This window comes from Callithrix jacchus, chromosome 9 (assembly GCF_049354715.1).
Source record: "Callithrix jacchus isolate 240 chromosome 9, calJac240_pri, whole genome shotgun sequence".
Taxonomy (NCBI): domain Eukaryota; kingdom Metazoa; phylum Chordata; class Mammalia; order Primates; family Cebidae; genus Callithrix; species Callithrix jacchus.
Genome location: NC_133510.1, coordinates 43,855,385 through 43,877,132, shown reverse-complemented (window position 1 = coordinate 43,877,132; position 21,748 = coordinate 43,855,385). Strand labels below are relative to the sequence as shown.

General features: G+C 37.3%; 1 protein-coding gene across 10 annotated transcripts in view; it reads left to right on the top strand.

The window, feature by feature from the left end:
• The window catches only part of BMAL2 (basic helix-loop-helix ARNT like 2), an 85,507-nt gene that overhangs the window by 24,807 nt on the left and 38,952 nt on the right, over positions 1 to 21,748 (top strand). For 2 of the 10 annotated variants that reach the window (XM_078339057.1, XM_078339059.1), the window contains exons 2-4: positions 9,901 to 10,051; positions 11,133 to 11,174; positions 13,119 to 13,220. In XM_078339057.1, coding sequence (XP_078195183.1) covers positions 9,901 to 10,051; positions 11,133 to 11,174; positions 13,119 to 13,220 — 295 coding nt within the window. Of the gene's footprint in view, positions 1 to 875; positions 1,018 to 9,900; positions 10,052 to 11,132; positions 11,175 to 13,118; positions 13,221 to 21,748 lie in introns of those variants that run through there. The other 8 variants (XM_035255998.3, XM_078339062.1, XM_078339056.1 and 5 more) reach the window with 7 other exon arrangements.

The following is a 21,748-nucleotide window of genomic DNA, read 5'->3' as shown; positions in this document are numbered from 1 at the left end:
AGTAATGATTAGGGAAATTTAAATCAAAACCACAATGTGATATCACCTTACTCTTGCAAGAATGACCATAATCAAAAAATTTAAAAATAATAGATGTTGGCAGGGATGTGGTGAAAAGGAAATACTTTTATACTGCTGGTGGGAATGTCAACTAGTACAACCACTAAGAAAAACAGTGTGGAGATTCCTTAAAGGGCATTTTCTGTATTTATAAAATTTATACTCATCATTTTAAATGATGGCATAGGATTTTACTGAATGCACTTACTACCTCCTGTTCATAGTGTTCTCAAAGCCTAAACTGTCAATCCAGAAAAATGTGTTCAGATATTACTCCCTTCCCCAAAACAGAATTAAGTGCCCTTTGTGTTCTTGCAGCACAAGTGTGTACCTCTATCTAGATCTACCTTCATTCCGTATTTGGTTAATATGTCTGTGCACTTATACATGTACAAAAATACACAAGATTATAAACTTCTTGAGGGTAGGTATTAACTCTTAACATTTTAAGGTATCTACTACCTGGATTAGGTTCTTAAATACTGTGAATGAAATATAGAATATTTTTAATCTCTGTTGAGCAAAAGCTTTTTCAAATGTAATTTATGTGTAATACTATCTATACTATGTATAATACCATCTATGCATGGCACTCTTCTTGAATAGCGCCAGTTAATACTTCATTTCTATTTTTTGTGTGACTAAGCATCTTAAAGTAATGTGTCAATAGTAAGAAACAGTATTTGGTTTCCCTTTTAATGCATTAGCACAAACCTATAAAACAGTGACTGCTTGTCATTCTAGAAGGATTTCCAGGATACCAAATCCTATACCACACAATGCCTTTTTTCCAAAGCAGACAATCAAGTATCTTTTCTTCTGTGAAAGAAAAATGATAAAAGTGAAGTAATGGTAGAAAGTAAGCCTCCTTGTTTGTGAAGTAGGGATAGCAGGGACTTACTTCCATGTTTCTTGTTGCAGAAACGATGAAATGCGTTACGACTTCAGCCCAGGAAGGTAAAACTGGAAGTTCTGATTTTACATCTTTCAGATTCTCTTTTGGATGTCTGGGGTAATAAAGTGAATGTAACTTGGTCTCTGAACAAACCCACAATACTTACTGTGGGGCCAGGCATGGTGGCTCATGACTATCTATATTCCCAGCACTTTGAGAGGTGAGGAGTTTGAGACCAATCTGGACAACACAACAAAACCCTTACAGAATTAAAAAAAAAAAAATTAACTTGGTGTGGTGGTGTGTGCCTGTAGTCCCAGCTACTTGGGAGACTGAGATAGGAAGATAATTTGAGCCCAGGAGGTAGAGGTTGCAGTGAGCCATGATGGCACTACTGCACTACAGTATGGGCAACAAAGTGAGACCCTGTCTCAAAAACAAACAAACAAAAACTTACTGTGTCAGGCACGTGCTAGGATTTGGGGATAAAGATAAAGAAGCCTGCTGTGGTCCTCAAAGGCTTTCCAGTATTGGAACATATAGCCTTATGGAAGCTCTCATAAACCTTTCCTCTGCCGCTTGTGTTGATTCCATGAGCTGAACACCATTGCATTCCAGAGGAGCAGTATCTTAATGAAGCAATAAATACAAACAAATTAGCTGGGTGTGGTGGTGTGTGCCTGTAGTCCCAGCTACTTAGGAGGCTGAGGAGGGAGGATGGCTTGAGCCCAAGAGGTGGAGGTTTCAGTGAGTTGAGATTGTGCCACTGCACTCCAGCCTGGGTGACAGAGGGAGACCCTATCTCAAAAAAAGAAAAGTACTAGCAGCAGTAAAATGTAAAAGGGAAGGCATTTAGCACTGAGAAGGATACAGCATCATTTTTATGATATTCTTGACCAAAGTGCACAATCTAAATTTAGTCATGAGGGAATGTCAGACAAATTTAAGCTGGAGGACATTCTACAAAATAACTTCCCAGTGTCCTTCAAAAGTCTCAAGAAAGACAAAAGAAGCCTGAGGAACCATTACAGATGAAAGGAAACGGAGGGCAGGTATCAGGTACTAAATGCATTGTGTGATCATGGATTGGATCCTGGACCAGCAAAAGGACATTAGGACAACTGACAAAATGTGTATAAGGTCTGTAAATTAGATAATAATTGTGTATTGGTGTTAATGTCCTGATCCTGATAATTATGCTGGGGTTAAGAAAGACATTATCATTTGGGGAATCTTAGTGAAGGGTATGTGGGAATTCTTTACACTACTTTTGCCAGCCTGAAATGATTTCAGAATAAAAAGGTTAACAGCTTTATAATTAAAAAAAAAAAAAGCAACAACATTAACTCAATGGCTTTTCCTGACACCTTAGGCATCTGCAATGGCTCACCAACAATGTTAATGCATTTTTGCTGAGCTAGTTACTTAATTAGCGTCCACAGGCTTCTGATTTTCAAACAGATTTCATGTACATTCTTATTTGATTCTGAAACAAATGTGGTTTGTCGGAAATTTCCTCCATCTTAAAGAAACAGGGTTGGTTATATTAAGTGATTTGTCAAAAAAAAATTTTTTTTTTTACTAAAAAGGTAGTGGGTAGATGGGACCAAAAAGATTTTCTGGGTTTGGACTCTCAGAAGTTAAGAAGCAAAGGCCATTTTCATTTATCAAGGAAGTAATTCAAATGTTTACACAGAATAAATTATTTTTAACCAAAAGTTATTTACAAGATCATGAAAATTTATAGGAATTTTAATATATAGCACACTATTGGCTATGAAAGTAGGTAATAGAACAAAAGTTTTATGAAAAATGATTTTTTCCCATCCTGCCATGGCTTCTGTGAATGTGTGTGAGCATGTGCATATATGCAGTGCATATTCTCTTTCAAGCAGAATGTCAAATTCCAAATCTGAACCCCTTTGTAACTATGAGCCTACACCAAGTGGCTACTTGGCTTACCTAGGTTATGACTTCCAAACAGCTGCTCCTTTATCATAATTTATTTTCCTCCTTGAAGAATTGATTCTAAATAGTAGACCTTTGAAATATTGCAAGATTGATTACCGTCAGCAGGGAGACAGACATAGTGTGGAGTGATATTTAATGCAATCTTTTTAAGTCAAATCATAAACTTCTTTGTAAAAAGGCAATCACAGTATCTTTGCTTAACCTAAATTCTGTATTATTTTATTGTGTGTTAAATAACATATAGTACATTCACCACTGAGAAGTGACTCAATTTAGCAAGGAAAGACAATATCAAAATATTAAATCATATACCTCCAAAATGAGTTATATAAAAATGAGGCTGAACTTCAGTTCCTAACACATGGTCTCATCTTCTGCAGATATATTTGTGGAGGCAGAAAGTCAAGTAAATTTGAAGGTTAAAAATGAAATCTTTACTTTTTAAATTATGAGTCACCTCCTAACAAAAATAAGAATCCACAGCATGGAGATTATTTCCAAAGAACAGATCCTTTCAGCTAAAACTAACTAGTCTCAGTAACTCAGATTTTCCTCTTGATTATAGAAAGCCCACTGTTTTGAATGCACTTCTGCTGACATACAGTCAATGGAGCATAGCTAATTATAAGGCAATATTCCCCACCCGTTAAAGGACTTAAAGATTCTTAAAGCTTCAGATTTTTATTTTGTGAAGAGAAGACTATTCTGCCTGCCTAAATATAATTCACATTTCTTATTTAAAGGTTGATAAGGACGTAGGATAGAAACATGTGAAGATCATGCTTCCCAGAATGGGAGACAAAAAAAAAAAAAATCTTCGTTTTATTTCTGTCTCTGAACTTATGTGAGGGAAATAATGTGCTTGCAGTGTGTGTTGGACATAGGGGGAATGGCCAGGGGTCTGGTATTCCATATTCCAGGGTATGCTATGGTTTAATGGGAGTGAATTTTTCCTTTTGATTTGTCATTTGATAAAAGAAATTCTCTGCACTTTTTCTGTGGAGATAGATGGTATTCTGTCATTCAAAATCCACTAAAGTCTAGGAGCTAAAGTCATTCAAAATCCATTAAAATCCATCAAAATCCAATGAAGTCTAGGAGCTGAAACCATATTTGAGCTCATGTGGTATGTGTTGATCCTGAACTGGTCCCATGTAGAGAATCCAGGCCTAGAAGTCTTGAGAGGTCTTAGACTGGAAACTTAATTTCCAAGTGACCCACAATCACTGGTAAAATTATTCTCCCCACTTCTTTATTGTGAGATCTATTTTACCTGTGTAAATGGGAAAAATAATGTGTGTTGTTTAAAGAATAAAGATATTGATCTGTGAGAGACGCAGAACATGAATTCCTTAGAAGTCCCTGTGCATCCTTCATGGTCACCCCCCACCCCACTTTCTTTTCCCAAAGAGAACCACTGTTCCGACTTTTGTCTTAACTACCCCTTGCTTTTCTGTGTAGGGAGATATCTCTATACAAAAAAAACTCTAAAAAATTGAGATAGCCCTAAAAAATTGATTATTTTACTTTTTTTTTCAGTTTACTGGGTTTTGAACTTTATATAAATTATTTAAAACATGCAATGTATTTTTTACTGTGACTTTTTTCCTCTCAGCATTATGGATTTTTGTGTGTGTTTTTTTTTAATTTAGAAGACAGGGTCTCACTTTGTCACCGAGGCTTGAGTGTAGCACACTCACTATAACCCCCAACTCTAATCCTCCCGCCTCAGCCTCCCGAGTAGCTAGGACTATAGGTGCTCACCACCATGGTTGGCTGACTTTTAATTTTTTTTTAGAGACAGCATCTCACTGTGTTGCCCAGACTGGTCTCAAACTTCCAGCCTTATGTGATCCTCTTACCTTGGCCTTCCAAGTCTCCATGCTGGGATTATAGGCATATACCACTGTACCTGACCAGCATTATATTTTTTGATTCATCCATGTTGAGTATAGCTGGACTTCATTTTTGCTGCTGTTAGTATTCTATTCAGTAAATAAGCAATATTTCTACTTTGCTGATGGAAATTTAAAGTTTCCAGTTTTCTCAGGTTTTTGTTGTTGTTGTTCAATTACAAGCAATGGTGCTAATGCATTTCTTGTACCTGTCAGCTCATACACAGTAAGAATTTTTCCATATACCTAGGAGTGGAATACCAAGTCATATGTTATGCATGTGTTCACCTTTCTTAGGTAATGCAAAAATGGTTTCCAGAGTGGCTGTACCAATTTATATTCCTGCTAGCAGAGCATGAGCATTTCCATTGCTCCACATCCTCACCAACACTTGATATTATCAAGTTTTTCAACTGTAGCCATCATATATTAGTATATCAGTATGGTTTCTGTAGCAGTTTCCTGGTTACCAGTGAGATTGAATATCTTCATTCATGTGTTGATAACTGGAATTTCTTGTTTGAAGTGCCTATTCAAGTATTTTATCCAATTTTCTATCGAGTTATTGGTCTCTTTCTTATTGATTCAAAGCCATTCTTTAGAAAATAATCTAAATATTAACCCTTTGTTGTTTATATGTCTAACAAATATCTTTTCCCAGTTTGTGGCTTATGGTTTCATTCTCTTTATAGAATCTTTTAATCAACATTAGCTTAAAGATCATCACATTTAACAATCTTTTCCTTTACTATTTTTACATTTTATCTTGGGAATTTCTTTCTATGAAATAACACAAAAATACTCTCTCCTTTAGAGTTGTCTTAGTCCATTGGTGCTGCTATAACAAAACACCTTAGGCTGGGTAGTTTATAAACAACAGGTAGTTATTTCTGACATTTCTAGAGGCTGGGAAGTCCAAGATCAAGGCACAGGCAGGTTCAGTGTCTGGTGAGGGCTGCTCCTTCTGCTTCTATGATGGTGTCTTCTTGCTGCATCCTAACTTGGCAGAAGAGGCAAAGGAATGGAAAGGACAGACTTGTCCTCTCAGCCCTTTTATGGTGGCACTAATCCCATCGGTGAGGGTGGAGTGTGCATGGCCTAATCACCTCCTAGTGGCCCTACCTTTTAATATTATTGAACTGGGAATTAAGTTCCCACATGAATTTTGGAGGGACACAAACATTCAAACCATAGCAAAAGTTTTCTCTATTTTTGTTTTTTACATTTAGGTCTCAAATCCAGTTGGATTTGTTTTTGTATTTGGTATAACACAGGGAGTCCAGTTTCATCTCTTCCGCAGAGAAAAGTAGTTAGTCCCAGACCATTTATTAAAAAGTGATTTTTCCCCATATTGATGTGAAATATCACCTTTGATATTTAGCAGATGTGCATATATACATGTCTGGGCTCTTTGTTCTCTTCCATTCATCTATCCTCATACCAGCACTACACTGTCCTAATTATTGTGGTCTTTTTTATGTCTTGAGGTCTGATAGGGCCAGTCTTCCACCTTTTCCTTAACTATTCATGACCCATTGCTCTTCTATATACAGTTTGCATAGTTGTGTGTCCCGCTCGAGAGGGTCCACCAAAAATTAAGTATTTTGAGGGGAATTGCACATCTATTTTAGGAGAATTTACATCTTTAGTATATTGAAGCCTCCAATTCAAAAGCCTGGCATATCTTTCCATTTATTTGGATCTTTTAAGTGTTTTTAAATAAAGTTTTATAGTTTTTTTTCCATAAAGACCTTACACATTTATTTTATTTATTCTTTAGTTACTATGTATTTTTGAGATTATTTATAAATTCTATGTTTTAAATATCATTTTGTTACTTTGGATAGAAAGGCAATTAATTTTTATGTATTGATTTATATACAGCCAACTTGCTATATCCTCTAACTTTAATGATTTATATGTTGATTATTTGGGGTTTTCTATGTAGTCAATTATGTTATTTCCCAATAAGAGAAAAGCAATTTTATTTCTTAATTTTATATTTCATTTTTATTTCTCTTGCCTTACTCTACTGTGAGGTCTTCTAATATAGAATTAAATAAGGATGTTCTTGTTTCTGATTTTAAAAAGAACACTTTCAATATTTCTTCATTAATATTTCTACATTTAATGAGATGCTTGTGTAGTTTTCCATTTATCTATTACTATAGTAAATTATGTTCATTAATTACTAATATGAAGCCACTCTTGCATTTCTGGGATGAAACTATCTTAGTCATAGTAGATAGTTTTATACATTTCTGAATTTTGTTTGATAATATTTTGTTAAGATTTTTTATTTTTGTTTGTGAATGAGATTGGCTTGTAATTTTCCTTTTGTACTGTCATTTCGAGGTTTTAATATCAAAATTATGTAAGCCTCATTAACAAAGTTGGGGGTCAATGTAGTCCCTCTTTTTTCATATAGTGGAATAGTTTGTGTAAGGAAGAATATAGGAATATTCAGGTTTTTATTTCTTGTTTCAATTTCTGTAAGTTAAAATTCTGTAAAAAATTTTCCATTCCTTCTAAATTTTTAACTATTTAGCATGATTTTAATGACATTTTATCTTTTAAATTAATAGAGAATCTAAATTATGACCCCATATTCATTACTATTTTTATTTGTACACTTTTTTTCTTTGAAAAACCTTGCCATAAAGTTGTTAGAATTTCCAATCAGTTGGAAGAAATTTTGTTTAGCTTTTTTGATCTACACTCTATGTGCTTATATTCTATTTCATTATTTCTGGTCTTATTTTTATGATTTTCTTTCTTCTAGTTCTTTGGATTTATTTTACTGATCTTTTTCTGATTTCTTAAATTATTATTGAATTTCAATCTTTCTTTTTTAAAATATTGTTAAAATTTCACTCTAAGTAATGCTTATGCATCTCCACACATTTTTATTATTCAATTCCAAATATTTTGTAATTTAACATTTGAATTTCCTCTTGTCTCATAAATTATTTGTGGGTTTCTTAATTTACAAAAATATAGGGATTTTCCGGTTATCATTTTGTTACTGGCTTCCAACACAATTACACTGTAATCAGACAATTTTTTATGTATGATATCAATTTGTCAAAACCTTTGAGACTTGGTTTTTGGTCCAGTATATTGTCAGTTTTTATAAATGCACCATAATTGGCCAAAAACAATTAGCACTGGTGTTTCAAGCTGCTAGGCATAGTGGTCCATATATGTCTATTATTATCAAACTCACTGATTGTGTCAATTAAATCTTCTGTATCATTATTTTTAGTACTTGATCTGTCAGTTACTGTTAAAGATGTGTTAAAAAATTTTCACTATTATTGTAAACTTATTACATTCTCCTTGTAAATATTGTTATATATTTTCAATCTGTGTTATTGATACAAATTACTTTAAACTTTTTATATGCATTTTAATACGAGAAATATAGTTAATTACAGGACTCAAATTTAGACTATAGGTTATTTTGGTTCAGTGATTCTGATTTTTATATTTTGTAAAACATTTAATAAACCTCACTTGAGGCAAAAAGGAATTTTTAAAATCACACTTAGCAATTCAGAGTTAAAAACATTATTGATGTCTCTTGATCTTGTTAACCCATTTTTGGGATACTATCCAAAATAACCAGAAGTAGATAAAACATTTTATATACCAAAATATAAATTTGTACTGGCAAATAAAATTAAATGTAGATTCTAGCAATAGGAGAGTGGTTATATAACTGGACACAGCTACATGATATTGTATTATGCATCCATTAGAGTCATTTATAAAGAATTTGTGATAAAACTGGAAAGTTATTATGTCACAATGATACATAAATAAAGCTGACTATAGTTGGCCCCTCTTACCCGTGGGGGATACATTCTGAGACTCGCCAGTGGATACTTGAAGCTGCAGATAACATACCAACCTCTACATATATGAGTTTTTTCCTGTACATACATACCTATGATAAAAGTTTAATTTGCAAATTCAGCACAGTAAGAGATTAACTACAATAATTAATAATAGAACAATTATAATAATATGCCAGCACCATTACTCTTGTGCTTTGGGGCCACTATTAAGCAAAATAAGGGTTCTTTGAACACCAACACTGTGGTACCGCCACAGTGGATCTGATAACCAAGCCAGCTACTCAGTAACTCACAGGCAGGTGGCAGATACAGCGTGGATATGCTGGACAGAGGGATGACTATGGTGCGAGATTTCATCATGCTACTCAGAACCGTGTGCAATTGATAACTTATGAATGATATATTTCTGGAATTTTCCATTTAATATTTTTAGACTGAAGTTGACTGCAAGTAACTGAAACCACAGAAAGCAAAACTGCAGTTAAGAGGGGACTACTGTATACTGTATGATTTCGATTACCTTAATGATAACTATGGAAAAAAATTCTAAGAAGAAATATCTCAAAAGAATTGTAACATTGGTTGGTGTAACATTGGAATTGTAACATTGGGGAAAAAATTTGTTTTTTCCTTTCTATTTTTCTGTGTTTCTGCATTTTCTACCATATTCAAACTTCTTTTACAATTATATAGGGAAAAAGCCTTAAAGACATGGACTAACGAATGCATATTTAATTAATATTTGAGTGTACATAATTAGTCTTTCATTCTTTGTTATGTTGGTTTTGGCTGGTGTGTGTGTGTGTGTATTTTTTTATTTTTGGAGGAGTCTCGTTCTGTTGCCCAGGCTGGAGTACGTAGCATGATCTCAGCTCACTGCAACCTCTATCTCCCAAGTTCAAGGAATTCTCCTGCCTCAGCCACCTGAGTAGCTGGAAATACAGATGCCCGCCATTGTGCCTGGCGAATTTTTGTACTTTGGTAGAGATGGGGGTTTTGACGTGTTGGCCAGGCTGGTCTTGAACTCCTGACCTCAGGTGATCCACACACCTCAGCCTCCCAAAGTGCTGGGATTAAGGCATGAGCCATCATGCCTGGCCTTGGCTGATATTTTTAAAATATAAAGATAGAAAAGTCATTTAAAATGTGTGATACGGATATGTAAAAGGTAAAAGTTAACATTTAAACTAAATATCTTGTTTTACTCTGCTCCCCATAGGTAAAGTGTTGAGAGAGGAGAACCAGTGCATTGCTCCTGTGGTTTCTAGTCGCATGAGTCCAGGGACAAGACCAACAGTTATGGGATCCTTCAGCTCACACATGACAGAGTTTCCACGAAAACGCAAAGGAAGTGATTCAGACCCATCCCAGTAAGTGAATTTGTTCCTCTAACCCCGGTGAGATCTTTGACTCTCTGAGAAGAGGAAAATATTCCTTTTAAAATCATTAATTATTTCCAAGTTCATGGTAACATTTGGGAAGGGGAGATTACTTATCCACCCAACTGCTACCTTTGTCAATGACTGACATGGAAATTTTCCATCCAGCTCTGAAGAAAGGTATTTAGGAGGGTCAGCTGGAGTCTGATAGAGACATAGGAACATGAGTTTAATTTGGGTAATGTTTATGATCATGGCAAGATACTTGCCTTCCTTATTAAAATACTTATAAACACGAGGAGAACACCTTGCATGCTTGATTTAAAATAATAATTACTACTTCTCACCTTACTCATCATGTATGGAGTAACCAACCCTTGGTTATCTGTGGTCAGTTTAATAATATGCAACTCTTATTTTCCATATTTATTAAGTCAAATTGCTAATAAAGTCAATGTTGAGAATACCCACCATCTCCTTATTTATTTTTGTTACCCCTGCAGCTTCAGTCCTAAATGTTCTTTAATGATTTCCCCAAAGCTAGAGTTTATATGGTGAAAACATAAGGGCAAGCCAGGTACAGTGGCAAACAGCTACAGTACTAGCTATGTGGGAGGCTGAGGCAGAAGGTTCGTCTGAGCCCAGATGTTTGAGACCAGCCTGGGCAACATAGCAAGACCCCATCTCTAAATAAATGGATATAAAATTTAGAAAACATTAAGGAAAAATAATGATAGCCATCTAGAGCAATGCATCTTAGGCTGGTACTTTACATAAATGTGAGAGTTGCTGACAATTCTCCATCATGAATAAAGGGAAAAATTCTGAGTTGGGGGTCAAGATAAGGACATAGTAAATCATCCTAGATCTTTTTAACTCAGTTCTTTCCAATACACTTTATACTTTAGCTTTAGTTCCCACGACAGCAGAGTCAGTGTTATTGAAATATAAATACTGAAGCACTTCCCAAGCCATATATAAATGATTGAAAGGTTTTCTACTGTTTTTGGTTGTCTCTATTCTCTTAGTCTCTTCTATTTTTTTTAATTTCATTTTTTTAATTTCATTTTAGGTTTTGGGGTACATGTGAAGAACATGCAAGATTGTTGCATAGGTACACACGTGGCAGTGTGATTTGCTGCCTTCCTCCCCATCACCTATATCCAGCATTTCTCCCTATGCTATCTCTCCCCAACTCCCCACCCTCCACTGTCCCTCCCCTATTTCCCCCCAACAGACCCCAGTGTGTGATGCTCCCCTCCCTGTGTCCATCTGTTCTCATTGTTCAACACCCACCTATGAGTGAGAACATGCAGTGTTTGATTTTCTGTTCTTGTGTCAGTTTGCTGAGAATGATGGTTTCCAGGTTCATCCATGTCCCCACAAAGGACACGAACTCATCGTTTTTGATGGCTGCATAATATTCCATGGTGTATATGTGCCACATTTTCCCTGTCCAGCCTATCATCGATGAGCATTTGGGATGGTTCCAGGTCTTTGTTATTGTAAACAGTGCAATGAACTTTCATGTGCGTGTGTCCTCACAGTAGAACAATTTATAATCCCTTGGGTATATACCCAGTAATGGAATTGCTGAAATTTCTATATCTAGGTCCTTGAGGAATCGCCACACTATCTTCCACAATGGTTGAACTAATTTACACTCCCACCAACAGTGTAAAAGTGTTCCTATTCCTCCACATCCTCTCCAGCATCTGTTGTCTCCAGATTTTTTAATGATCGCCATTCTAACTGGCGTGAGATGGTACCTCAATGTAGTTTTGATTTGCATTTCTCTTATGAGCAGTGATGATGAGCATTTTGTCATGTGTTTGTTGGCCTCATGTATGTCTTCTTTTGTAAAGTGTCTGTTCATATCCTTTGCCCACATTTGAATGGGCTTGTTTCGTTTTTTTCTTGTAAATTTGTTTTAGTTCTTTGTAAATTCTGGATATCAGCCCTTTGTCAGATGGGTAAACTGCAAAAACTTTTTCCCATTCTGTTGGTTGCCGATTCATTCTAATCACTGTTTCTTTTGCTGTGCAGAAGCTGTGGAGTTTGATTAGGTCCCATTTATCTATTTTGGCTTTTGTTGTCAATGCTTTTGGTGTTTTAGTCATGAAGTCCTTGCCTATGCCTATGTCCTGGATGGTTTTGCCTAGATTTTCTTCTAGGGTTTTTATGGTGTTAGGTCTTATGTTTAAGTCTTTAATCCATCTGGAGTTAATTTTAGTGTAAGGTGTCAGGAAGGGGTCCAGTTTCTTTTTTCTGCACATGGCTAGCCAGTTTTCCCAACACCATTTATTAAACAGGGAATCCTTTCCCTATTGCTTGTTTTTGTCAGGTTTGTCAAAGATCGGATGGTTGTAGATTTGTGGTGTTGCCTCCGATGCCTCTGTTCTGTTCCATTGGTCTATATCTCTTCTATTAATATGGATGCTTCTGAAAACTACAGTTGATGAAGTGACAGTCTATTCAGACTATCTAGCTCTTTTCCATCCTAAATTATCAGTCAATAGCCCACACTTATCTTGAGCTAAAAGTGACTATTAGTTCTTTTTATTTTCTTCCTTATTCTTCAGAATCATGAGCACCACTCTTCTTTTTTGGTATCTAAATATGATTTTAGCAATTGAAGTGGGAACAGGGAATCTTGAGGTAGCCCAGTTTTGTGCCACATGAGGGGCACAAATGAGATCTTGCAGTGGTTTTGGGGTTGAATTGGAAATTGAGGTCAGTGCTAGCAAAAATATAAGAAACATGCAAAGTACTGACAATACTGGCATTTTTTGGGCAGCAAACAACCTTGAAGATTATTTAGGTAACTACTCACATTTTAGAAAAGGAAGAAGCTAGAACTCAGAAATGTCAAGCTGTTTGCCCTGCATCACACAGCTTGGTAGAATGCCTGATTCTAGATGTGGTGTTTTCTCCACTTCACCCAGCTTCCTGTCACTGGGTAACTGGACAGAGTAGGCTACTATCTCCATTTGACAGTCTTGCTGTCCATTCCCAGAACATCTGGGTAGGGGGTGACCCAAGGCCTCCTTCCTTCCAGGTCAGGAATCATGACAGAAAAAATGGTGGAAAAGGTTTCTCAGAATCCCCTTACCTATCTTCTTTCAACAAGGATAGAAATATCAGCCTTCGGTGGCAGCAGGTAAGTCCTGGACCGTCTTTGACATACTCCCCTACTTGAAGAGGGCATAGAGTAGCAGTGAAAACATAAACTGATGTGCTCATCACCTATCCCAGAGCTTCTCCTTCCTGCCCCAGTCCTTCCTTTATCCTACCATTTTCTATTCCCTTTAATGAAATTGTGGATGTCCAAGTAGGTGCTGCTGATTATATAGTGTCCTTCCCCAGGACTCAGTGCAGGAAAGCCAGTCAATAGGTGAGAGTCAATATGTGACAGTCAGTAGACTAGGAGAGACAGAGACACAAAGGTACAAGAAACTTGTGCAATTGGAAAAGATACAAACAATTATTTTATACTATCATAACTACTAAATAGAAACCCTGGGTACTATGTCAGCAAATAAAGTTGGGCATTTAAACAACATTTAAATACTTCTTGGAAAAGTTGACTGAAGCTAAGTTTTAAGTAAAGAATAGAAATGTGTCTACAGCCATGCGTGATGGCTCATGCCTGTAATCCCAGCACTTTGGGAGGCAGAGGTGGGAAGATCACTTGAGCCAGAAGTTCGAGGCTCCAGTGAGCTATGGTCATGCCACTGCATTCCAGTCTGGGTGACAGAGTGAGACCCTGTCTCTATAAAAGTACATTTAAAACAGAAGAGAAGAAGTGATTCTAAGAGCAGGAGTGGAGAAGATATTTTAGGAGGAAAGAACAACTATGCAGATGTACCGGAATGTACTTGCATACTCCTGCTCAGGAAATGAGTGGTTGTCACCATAGAGCAGAGGGTGCACTTAGAGTGGAGTGAGCCTCGAGATTTGAGGGATAAACACGAACTAAGTCGTGAAAGATCTGCTGAACTGAAAAATCTGAAAACTATCTTGAATGTGGTAGGAAAAGTGAAGAATTCTAAGTATGAGATGAGAAGAACTTGATCAGATTTTTATTTTTTAAAGAATTGATTGCCTCTGCACCTTTTCACTTTTATTATGGTGAATATATATATCCACACACACATAAATAACATGAAATTTGCCATTTGAACCACTATTAATTGTAGAATTAATTGGCATTAATTATATTCAGTATTGTAGCATCACCTCTATTTCTAAAACTTTTGCATCACCCCAAAGAGAAACTCTGTGCCCATAAACAATAGCATTCCTATTCTCCTCTCCCCACATCCCTATTCTCCTCTCCCCGCATCCCCTGCTAACCTCTGGTGTATTTTCTGGCTTCTATGAATTTGCTTATTCCAGGTATTTCACATAAGTGGAATTATATGCTGTTTGTTCTTTTGTGTCTGACTTATGTCACTTAGCATAATGTCTTTAAGTTTCATCTGTATTATAGCGTGTGTCAGAATTTCATTCCTGTTTATGGCCAGACCGGATAGTATTCTACTGTGTGTATATACCATCTTTGAATTATTCAGTCCTCTGTTAGAGTTATTTCCAGTTTTTGGCTACTGTGAATAATGCTGCTATGAACATTGATATACAAATAGCTGTTTGAGTCCATTCTTTTGGATATATGCCTTTGAGAGAGTTGCTGGTTTATATGATAATTGTGTTTAGTTTTTGAGGAACTGCTATACTGTTTTCCACAGTGGCTGCCTATGTTACGTTCCCATGAGTAGTGTATAAGAGTTCTGTTTTCTTCATAGCCTCACTGATACTTGTTATTTTCAGTTGCTTGATTATAGCCATCCTGGTAGGTGCAACTGGTACAGTCCTACATTTTCAAAGAATCACCCTGGAAACAGCATGGAGGATGGGCTGAAGGAGGAAAACCCCACAGACAGAACAACTGAGAATAGCTTTTGCCAAGGGTTTTCTCAGCACTGTTCAAAGAGAGTGGCCCTAGACAGGAAGGGCAGGGAAAGAAAGGGACATATGACACACTTAGAAGATAGGATCTCTAGGACTTCATGATTGTTGATTGGGGAGAGAATATAAAGTGTGCCCAAGTTTTCTGTCTTGGGCTCCTAGATGGAGGGTGGTATTTTCATTCACTTAGATTAAGGCAAAAATGATGAATTCAGTTCTAGACACACTAAGAATGGGATATTTATGGAACCTTCAAGCAGGAAGTTGGACATGAGGACTTGGAGCTCAGGGTGGAGGCCTGGCCTGGAGTTAGAGATTCAGATATCATTAATGCACAAAACGTACTTGAACTGATGATATGGGTGACGTCACTGGGAGAACCACCTAGAGTGGGGGGACTGGGCGTTGAGGATATACTCTGGGGGTTCTGACCTAAAGACGGCAAAAGACAAGGGGGAGCCTGCGCAGAATATGAGAAGGCAGGGATCTGAAGTGGGAGCGGCACACAAAAATCGAAGGAAGCATGTTTCAAAAAGAGGAACGTCTGAAAAGTAGCAAAGCCGGAGAATATTTTGAGATTGCGTCTGCCTCTAGCTTTGTCTTTGGTTGATTTAGAAAGAATGCCTATATTTCATTCAAAATGGAGTCTTAGTTGTCCTTTTTATTTGGAATATTTATAAGCATCTCTTCATATATTTGATTAAATTTTCTAGAAGTATTATCTTTTTTAAGTAGAAAAATATTAAAACTTCAAAAGAGTTCAACTTAATAAAACAGTTCTAAAGTAGGCCAGACTTTTCTCAAAGCCTGAAAAATGTTCAGTGTTAAAAATCTGTAAAGAAGGAAATTTGTTAAGATGAATCAGAAGCCTTAAAATAGTTATCCATAAATTGTATTTCTAGGAATTTATCCTAGAGTATAATTCAAGATGCACATACTACAGTATTATTAGCTGTATTAGTTATGATATTGAAAATATTAGAATGTTGAAATATCCAACAATAGCAAATGAATGAATTATGATATAACTAATCAGTGGGCTACTGTTTAATCATTTCAAATTATGTTATTCAAGAATATTTGAAACTCTATAGACATATGTTAGGGTGTTAAGTGAACATCTACATGGCACCCACACACCATGGCAAGTTAAATAATCATTTACTTATTTATGTAGATTGTATGTATCTACATGTTTAGGAGAGGCTGGAAGGAGATACGTTAGAATATTAACTATGATTACTTCCAGGTGGCATGATGGGTGCTTTTCCTGGAATTTTTCAAATCTCCCATAGAAATGATACATTTAGAAATAAATTTTTTAAGATTACATATTTTTAAAAGCTACTCTGCCTGTATAATTTTTAAATGCTGAAAGTCTTCTATCACCACCAATGTATTTCATTTTAACAATGGTCTGGTGAGTACATTTCTGATGCTAGGAACTATACTAATGTGAAAATTAATATTATTGGCAGGACTTCCCAGTTTTCAATATTTCTTACCATCTAGATGGATCTTTAGGCAAAATAAATTCCTTTTGATTAAAGGTCTGGGATTTCTTTTTTTTTTTTTTTTTGAGACGGAGTTTCGCTCTTGTTACCCAGGCTGGAGTGCAATGGCGTGATCTTGGCTCGCCGCAACCTCCACCTCCTGGGTTCAGGCAATTTTCCTGCCTCAGCCTCCTGAGCATCTGGGATTACAGGCATGTGCCACCATGCCCAGGTAATTTTTTGTATTTTTAGTAGAGACGGGGTTTCACCATGTTGACCAGGATGGTCTCGATCTCTTGACCTCGTGATCCATCCACCTCAGCCTCCCAAAGTGGCCACCGCGCCTGGCAGGTCTGGGATTCTTAATCCATTTTCAGGCTGTTTTAATGCAGCTATGTTAAAGTTTTTGGTTAGACCATCAATGATCTTAATAACTTTAATGTTAATTCTGTGAAAATCTCTTTCTTGCTTAAGTTTGCTGTGAGATCATATCTAAATAGCATACCAGTTATTGTGTACTATCAGTTAACATAACTTTTGTTATCCTTACGGGAATGGGTTGCCTGTCAGCCTTAGGAGGAGAATGGTTCATGCACCCTAATAATCATTTCAGGTCATTAGGTGCTCAAGGAAGCATGTACCTCTAAAGATTTTATAGGAATTAGGATGATTGGACTTAATCTCCCATTTCTTTCTTTCTCAAGAATTACAGAAAAGCTATTTCATGTAGTTTGATATTTTATCCTGCTTTTTTGTGTGGAAGATGGTGAACACCAAGTTAAAATGAAGGCTTTCAGGTACATTGATTTGTTGAGACAGTACGTGATGGGTGGAAAGGTAGATAAAGGCAAGCCTGTAGCCTAAGGCAAGGGTGATGCCAAGATAGAAGGGCTTGGGCTTGACATGAGGCTTTTCTCTCTTGATATGTTCTGAGAAGCATTGTTATCAGGCAGCTGTTGTCTTGCTTTTCTATCTATTTGGATAACATTTTGGCTTTCATCCCTTTAACTTTCTCTGAGAATAGCTTTTTTTTTTTTCATACTAGGTCCTTAAACAATATAGGTTGGCCAGGAGGTCTTCAAAGTAATCCATCCTACCTATTGTATAGCTTTTTTTTTTTTTTTTTGAGAAAAAGCTTATTTTCTTTAGCACTAAGGAAAAATTGATTCATGATTTAAACAAATCAGAGTTACTTATGAGGAGCATCTGACTGTTAGAAACCCATCCTTATAAGTTCTTTGTCAATTATTTCAACATATTTTCCAACAAAAACAAAAAAATATTTTTCTACATCTGGCAACATGGCCTATCAGAGTTTTGCCTTTTCTCCATTTATTTCGTTTCCTGAAAGGATTCTACAAAATACTGCCCGGGTTCAAAGCGGCAGTAACTCTACACTGAATTAGGAGCCAGAGCTCTGATGAATTATTAAGCAGAGAGCTAGCCTCTGGATAAATACGCCTTTCCTTAAAGAAAGCCTCCAGAAACCTTTTCACGTGCAGCTCCTTTGAGTCAAGTCCCGTATTCAGACACTGGTTCTTTCACCTTGCCCTCTGTTTCCTGGCTCCCAGCATCATCATTCACCTTCTCCACAGTGGACTTTCTCCCACCCTGCTCTCATCTCTCTCCAGATCCTGGCTCAGGGAGAGTTCTCCTTCATCTGCTAGACATCCTGGAGTCAGGCTCCTCTATCCATCACTGCTGTCCAAGCTGACGGGAAATACTGTTAGAAAGAAGAGGTGATCCTTCTAGTGAGAGTGTAACTACGATATTCTTTTAATTATAACATTTTAATTTTAATCGAATTGCTCTGTAATCCCAGCTCCCTGGAAGGCAGAGGCAGGAGGATCACTTGAACCCAGGAGCTTGGGCTGCAGTGAGCTATGATCATACAACTGCACTGCAGCCTGGGTGACAGTGAGACCCTGTCTCTAAAAAGAAGAAAGACATCTAATTGCTCACAAATAGGACAAAGTATGAGTAGATAACTGGATTTTATGTGAATACACATAATCTGAATCCTGTCCATTTCACCCAACAGTATGTATTTTGCTCCAGGAGTATCATTGCCAAGGGTGAATGGTTGGGGCAGGGAGTGTGTTAGCTCCCACAGTCTTCATCAGTGTTCCTCCCTACCCACCTCCTTACTCTTTCATCTGGAAAAATTATATTTTCTTTTATTCTATTTAAAGTCTTTGTAAAAACAGATTAAGGCCGTCTCCCATTTACCCTCTTTCCCATCAGATTGCCCCCTAAACTATTCTTAAAGAGAAATTCTGGAATTGCTGTGTGTTGTGGGAGAGGGATTTACAGCAAACTGTGAGAAGTAAAATCATGTAATTCTTGAATCTAAGATACACTTGTCCCCTCTACATTTTATCTTCTATGGAAATTTCATATCATCAGTGACATCTTCCTGTCAATTGGCAGCATTTCTTTCTTTGTGATGCCTTACATAATAGTACATCTTACAGTTGGTGGCTCTTAGAGTTGATGAAATAATGGTAGTGGTATGAAAGGTACTGAGGTAGCTTAGAGAGAGCAGTGATTAATCATGCAGTAATCACAGAAAGCTTCCCAGAAGAATAACAGAGCTGGGTTTTGAAGAAAGAACAGGATTTCTCCAACAGTGTAGTTGTAAAGGACTTTGTAAGTCTGGTAAAGAGCAAGGTGTGGAGGAGATGTGAGAGAGCATGGCATGTATGAGGATGAGCACATCTTCGGGCACTGCTGCTGTGTAACATTTAGAGCTGTCAGGAAAAGTCTGGAAGAGAGAAACTGGAGTTGAAGACCTGAGGCAGGTCAGAGAGAACCTTGGCATGTAACCAGGGAATCTGGCTAGTCTTATTGGGCAGTGGAAATGCAGTCAACAGTTTTATGCAGTGGGATTAGGTGACTTGATGTGTTTTGTTAGATAATTCCAGAAATCATAGGATAGATTGGGAGAGGAAGGAACATCAGTTTAAAAGGTTTTAGGGGAACGATCCAAGATGGCCGAACATCCCGAGATTGCAGCTCTCAGGGAAAGCACGGAGAACTAGAGGACGCCACACTTTCAGACAAAGTCTGGTCGCTCACGGAGCAGAAGATCCCCCAGTGGTGGAAACACACGAGTCGCCTGCGCGACTCTCGTGGTCGGCACAGCGGTTCCGCTGGCACCTCGGCGCAGCAGCGCTCGGCGCAGAGTAAACAAGACCGGTTCCCCTTCTGACCGAGGTTCGGAGCCCTGGGAAGGCAGAGTCGCCTACTAAGGAAGCAAGAAGGAAGCCCGACAGGAGAATCCTGGGCAGAAAAGCACCATCAGTCTTAACGCCGCTGCTCTGGCCCTGGGAACTAACAACCTGGACGTCCACTCAAGAGACCTAATCTGAAAGTTGGTAATTTCAAAGACGACAGGAGGATATATTTACAATGACGGGAAGAAACCAGCATAAAAAAGCTGAGAATACTCAAAGTCAGAACGCCTCTCCCTCTACAGGGGATCACAGTTCCACATCAACAATGGAACAAGGCTTGATGGAGAATGAGCGCATCCCAATAACAGAATCACGCTTCAGGGAATGGATAATAAGAAACTTCTGTGAGTTAAAAGAACATGTGGTAGCCCAACGTAAAGAAACTAAGAACTTTGAAAAAAGGTTTGATGAAATCCTATTGAGAATAGACAACTTAGAGAGGAGTATGAGTGAATTAATGGAACTGAAGAATACAATACAGGAACTCCGAGAAGTATGCACAAGTTTAAACACTCGAATTGTTCAAGCAGAAGAAGGGATATCAGAGGTCAAAGTCCAACTTAATGAAATAAAACATGAAGAAAAGATTAGAGAAAAAAGGATAAAAAGGAATGAGCAAAGTCTCCAAGAAATGTGGGACTATGTGAAAAGACCAAATTTACGTTTGATAGGTGTACCTGAGTGCGACGGAGAGAATGAATCCAAGCTGGAAAATACCCTTCAGGATATTATTCAGGAAAGTTTTCCTAAACTAGCAAAGCAGGTCAACATTCAACCCCAGGTAATACAGAGAACACCACAAAGATATTCCTCAAGAAGAGCAACCCCAAGGCACATAATCGTTAGATTCACCAGGGTTGAAACGAAGGAGAGGATACTAAGGGCAGCCAGAGAGAAAGGTCAGATAACCCACAAAGGCAAGCCTATCAGACTTACAGCAGATCTCTCGGCAGAAACTCTACAGGCCAGAAGAGAGTGGGGGCCAATATTCAACATCCTCAAAGAACAGAACCTTCAGCCCAGAATTTCATACCCAGCCAAACTAAGCTTCACAACTGAAGGAAAAATAAAATCTTTTATGAACAAGCAAGAACTCAGAGATTTTATTACCACCAGGCCTGCTTTACCAGAGCTTCTGAAAGAAGCATTACACACAGAAAGAAACAACCAGTATTAGCCTTTCTAAAAATATACCAAAAAGTAAAGAGCACCAACATAAAGAAGAATTTACACCAACAAATGGATAAAACAGCCAGTCAACATCAAATGGCAGTAACCCTAAATTTAAATTGACTAAATTCCCAATTAAAAGACACAGCCAAAACCCAACGGCATGTTACATCCAGACCTGTGTCACATGCAAGGATACACAAAGACTCAAAACAAAGGGATGGAGAAAGATTTACCAACCAAATGGAGAGCAAAAATAAATAATAAATAAATAAAAAGCAGGAGTTGCAATTCTTGTATCGGATAAAATAGATTTTAAAGCAACAAAGATATAGTGGTAAAAGGATCAATGCAACAACAAGAGCTAACGATCCTAACACCCAGATAGGAGACTTAGATTCAATGAGACAGAAAATTAATAAGGATATCAAGGACTCGAACTCAGATCCAGAACAAGTAAACTTAATAAATATTTATAGAGCTCTCCACTTCAAATACACAAAATATACATTCTTGTCAATACCACATCACACCTACCCATTAGTTTAAATGAAACATTGATTGGCCATTTTTTTTTTTTTTTTTAATTTTTTATTGGATTATAGGTTTTGGGGTACATGAGCAGAGCATGCAAGACAGTTGCGTAGGTACACACATGGCAGTGTGCTTTGCTTTTCTTCTCCCCTTCACCCACATTTGGCATTTCTCCCCAGGCTATCCCTCCCCACCTCCCCCTCCCACTGGCCCTCCCCTTTTCCCCCCAATAGACCCCAGTGTTTAGTACTCCCCTTTCTGTGTCCATGTGTTCTCATTTTTCATCA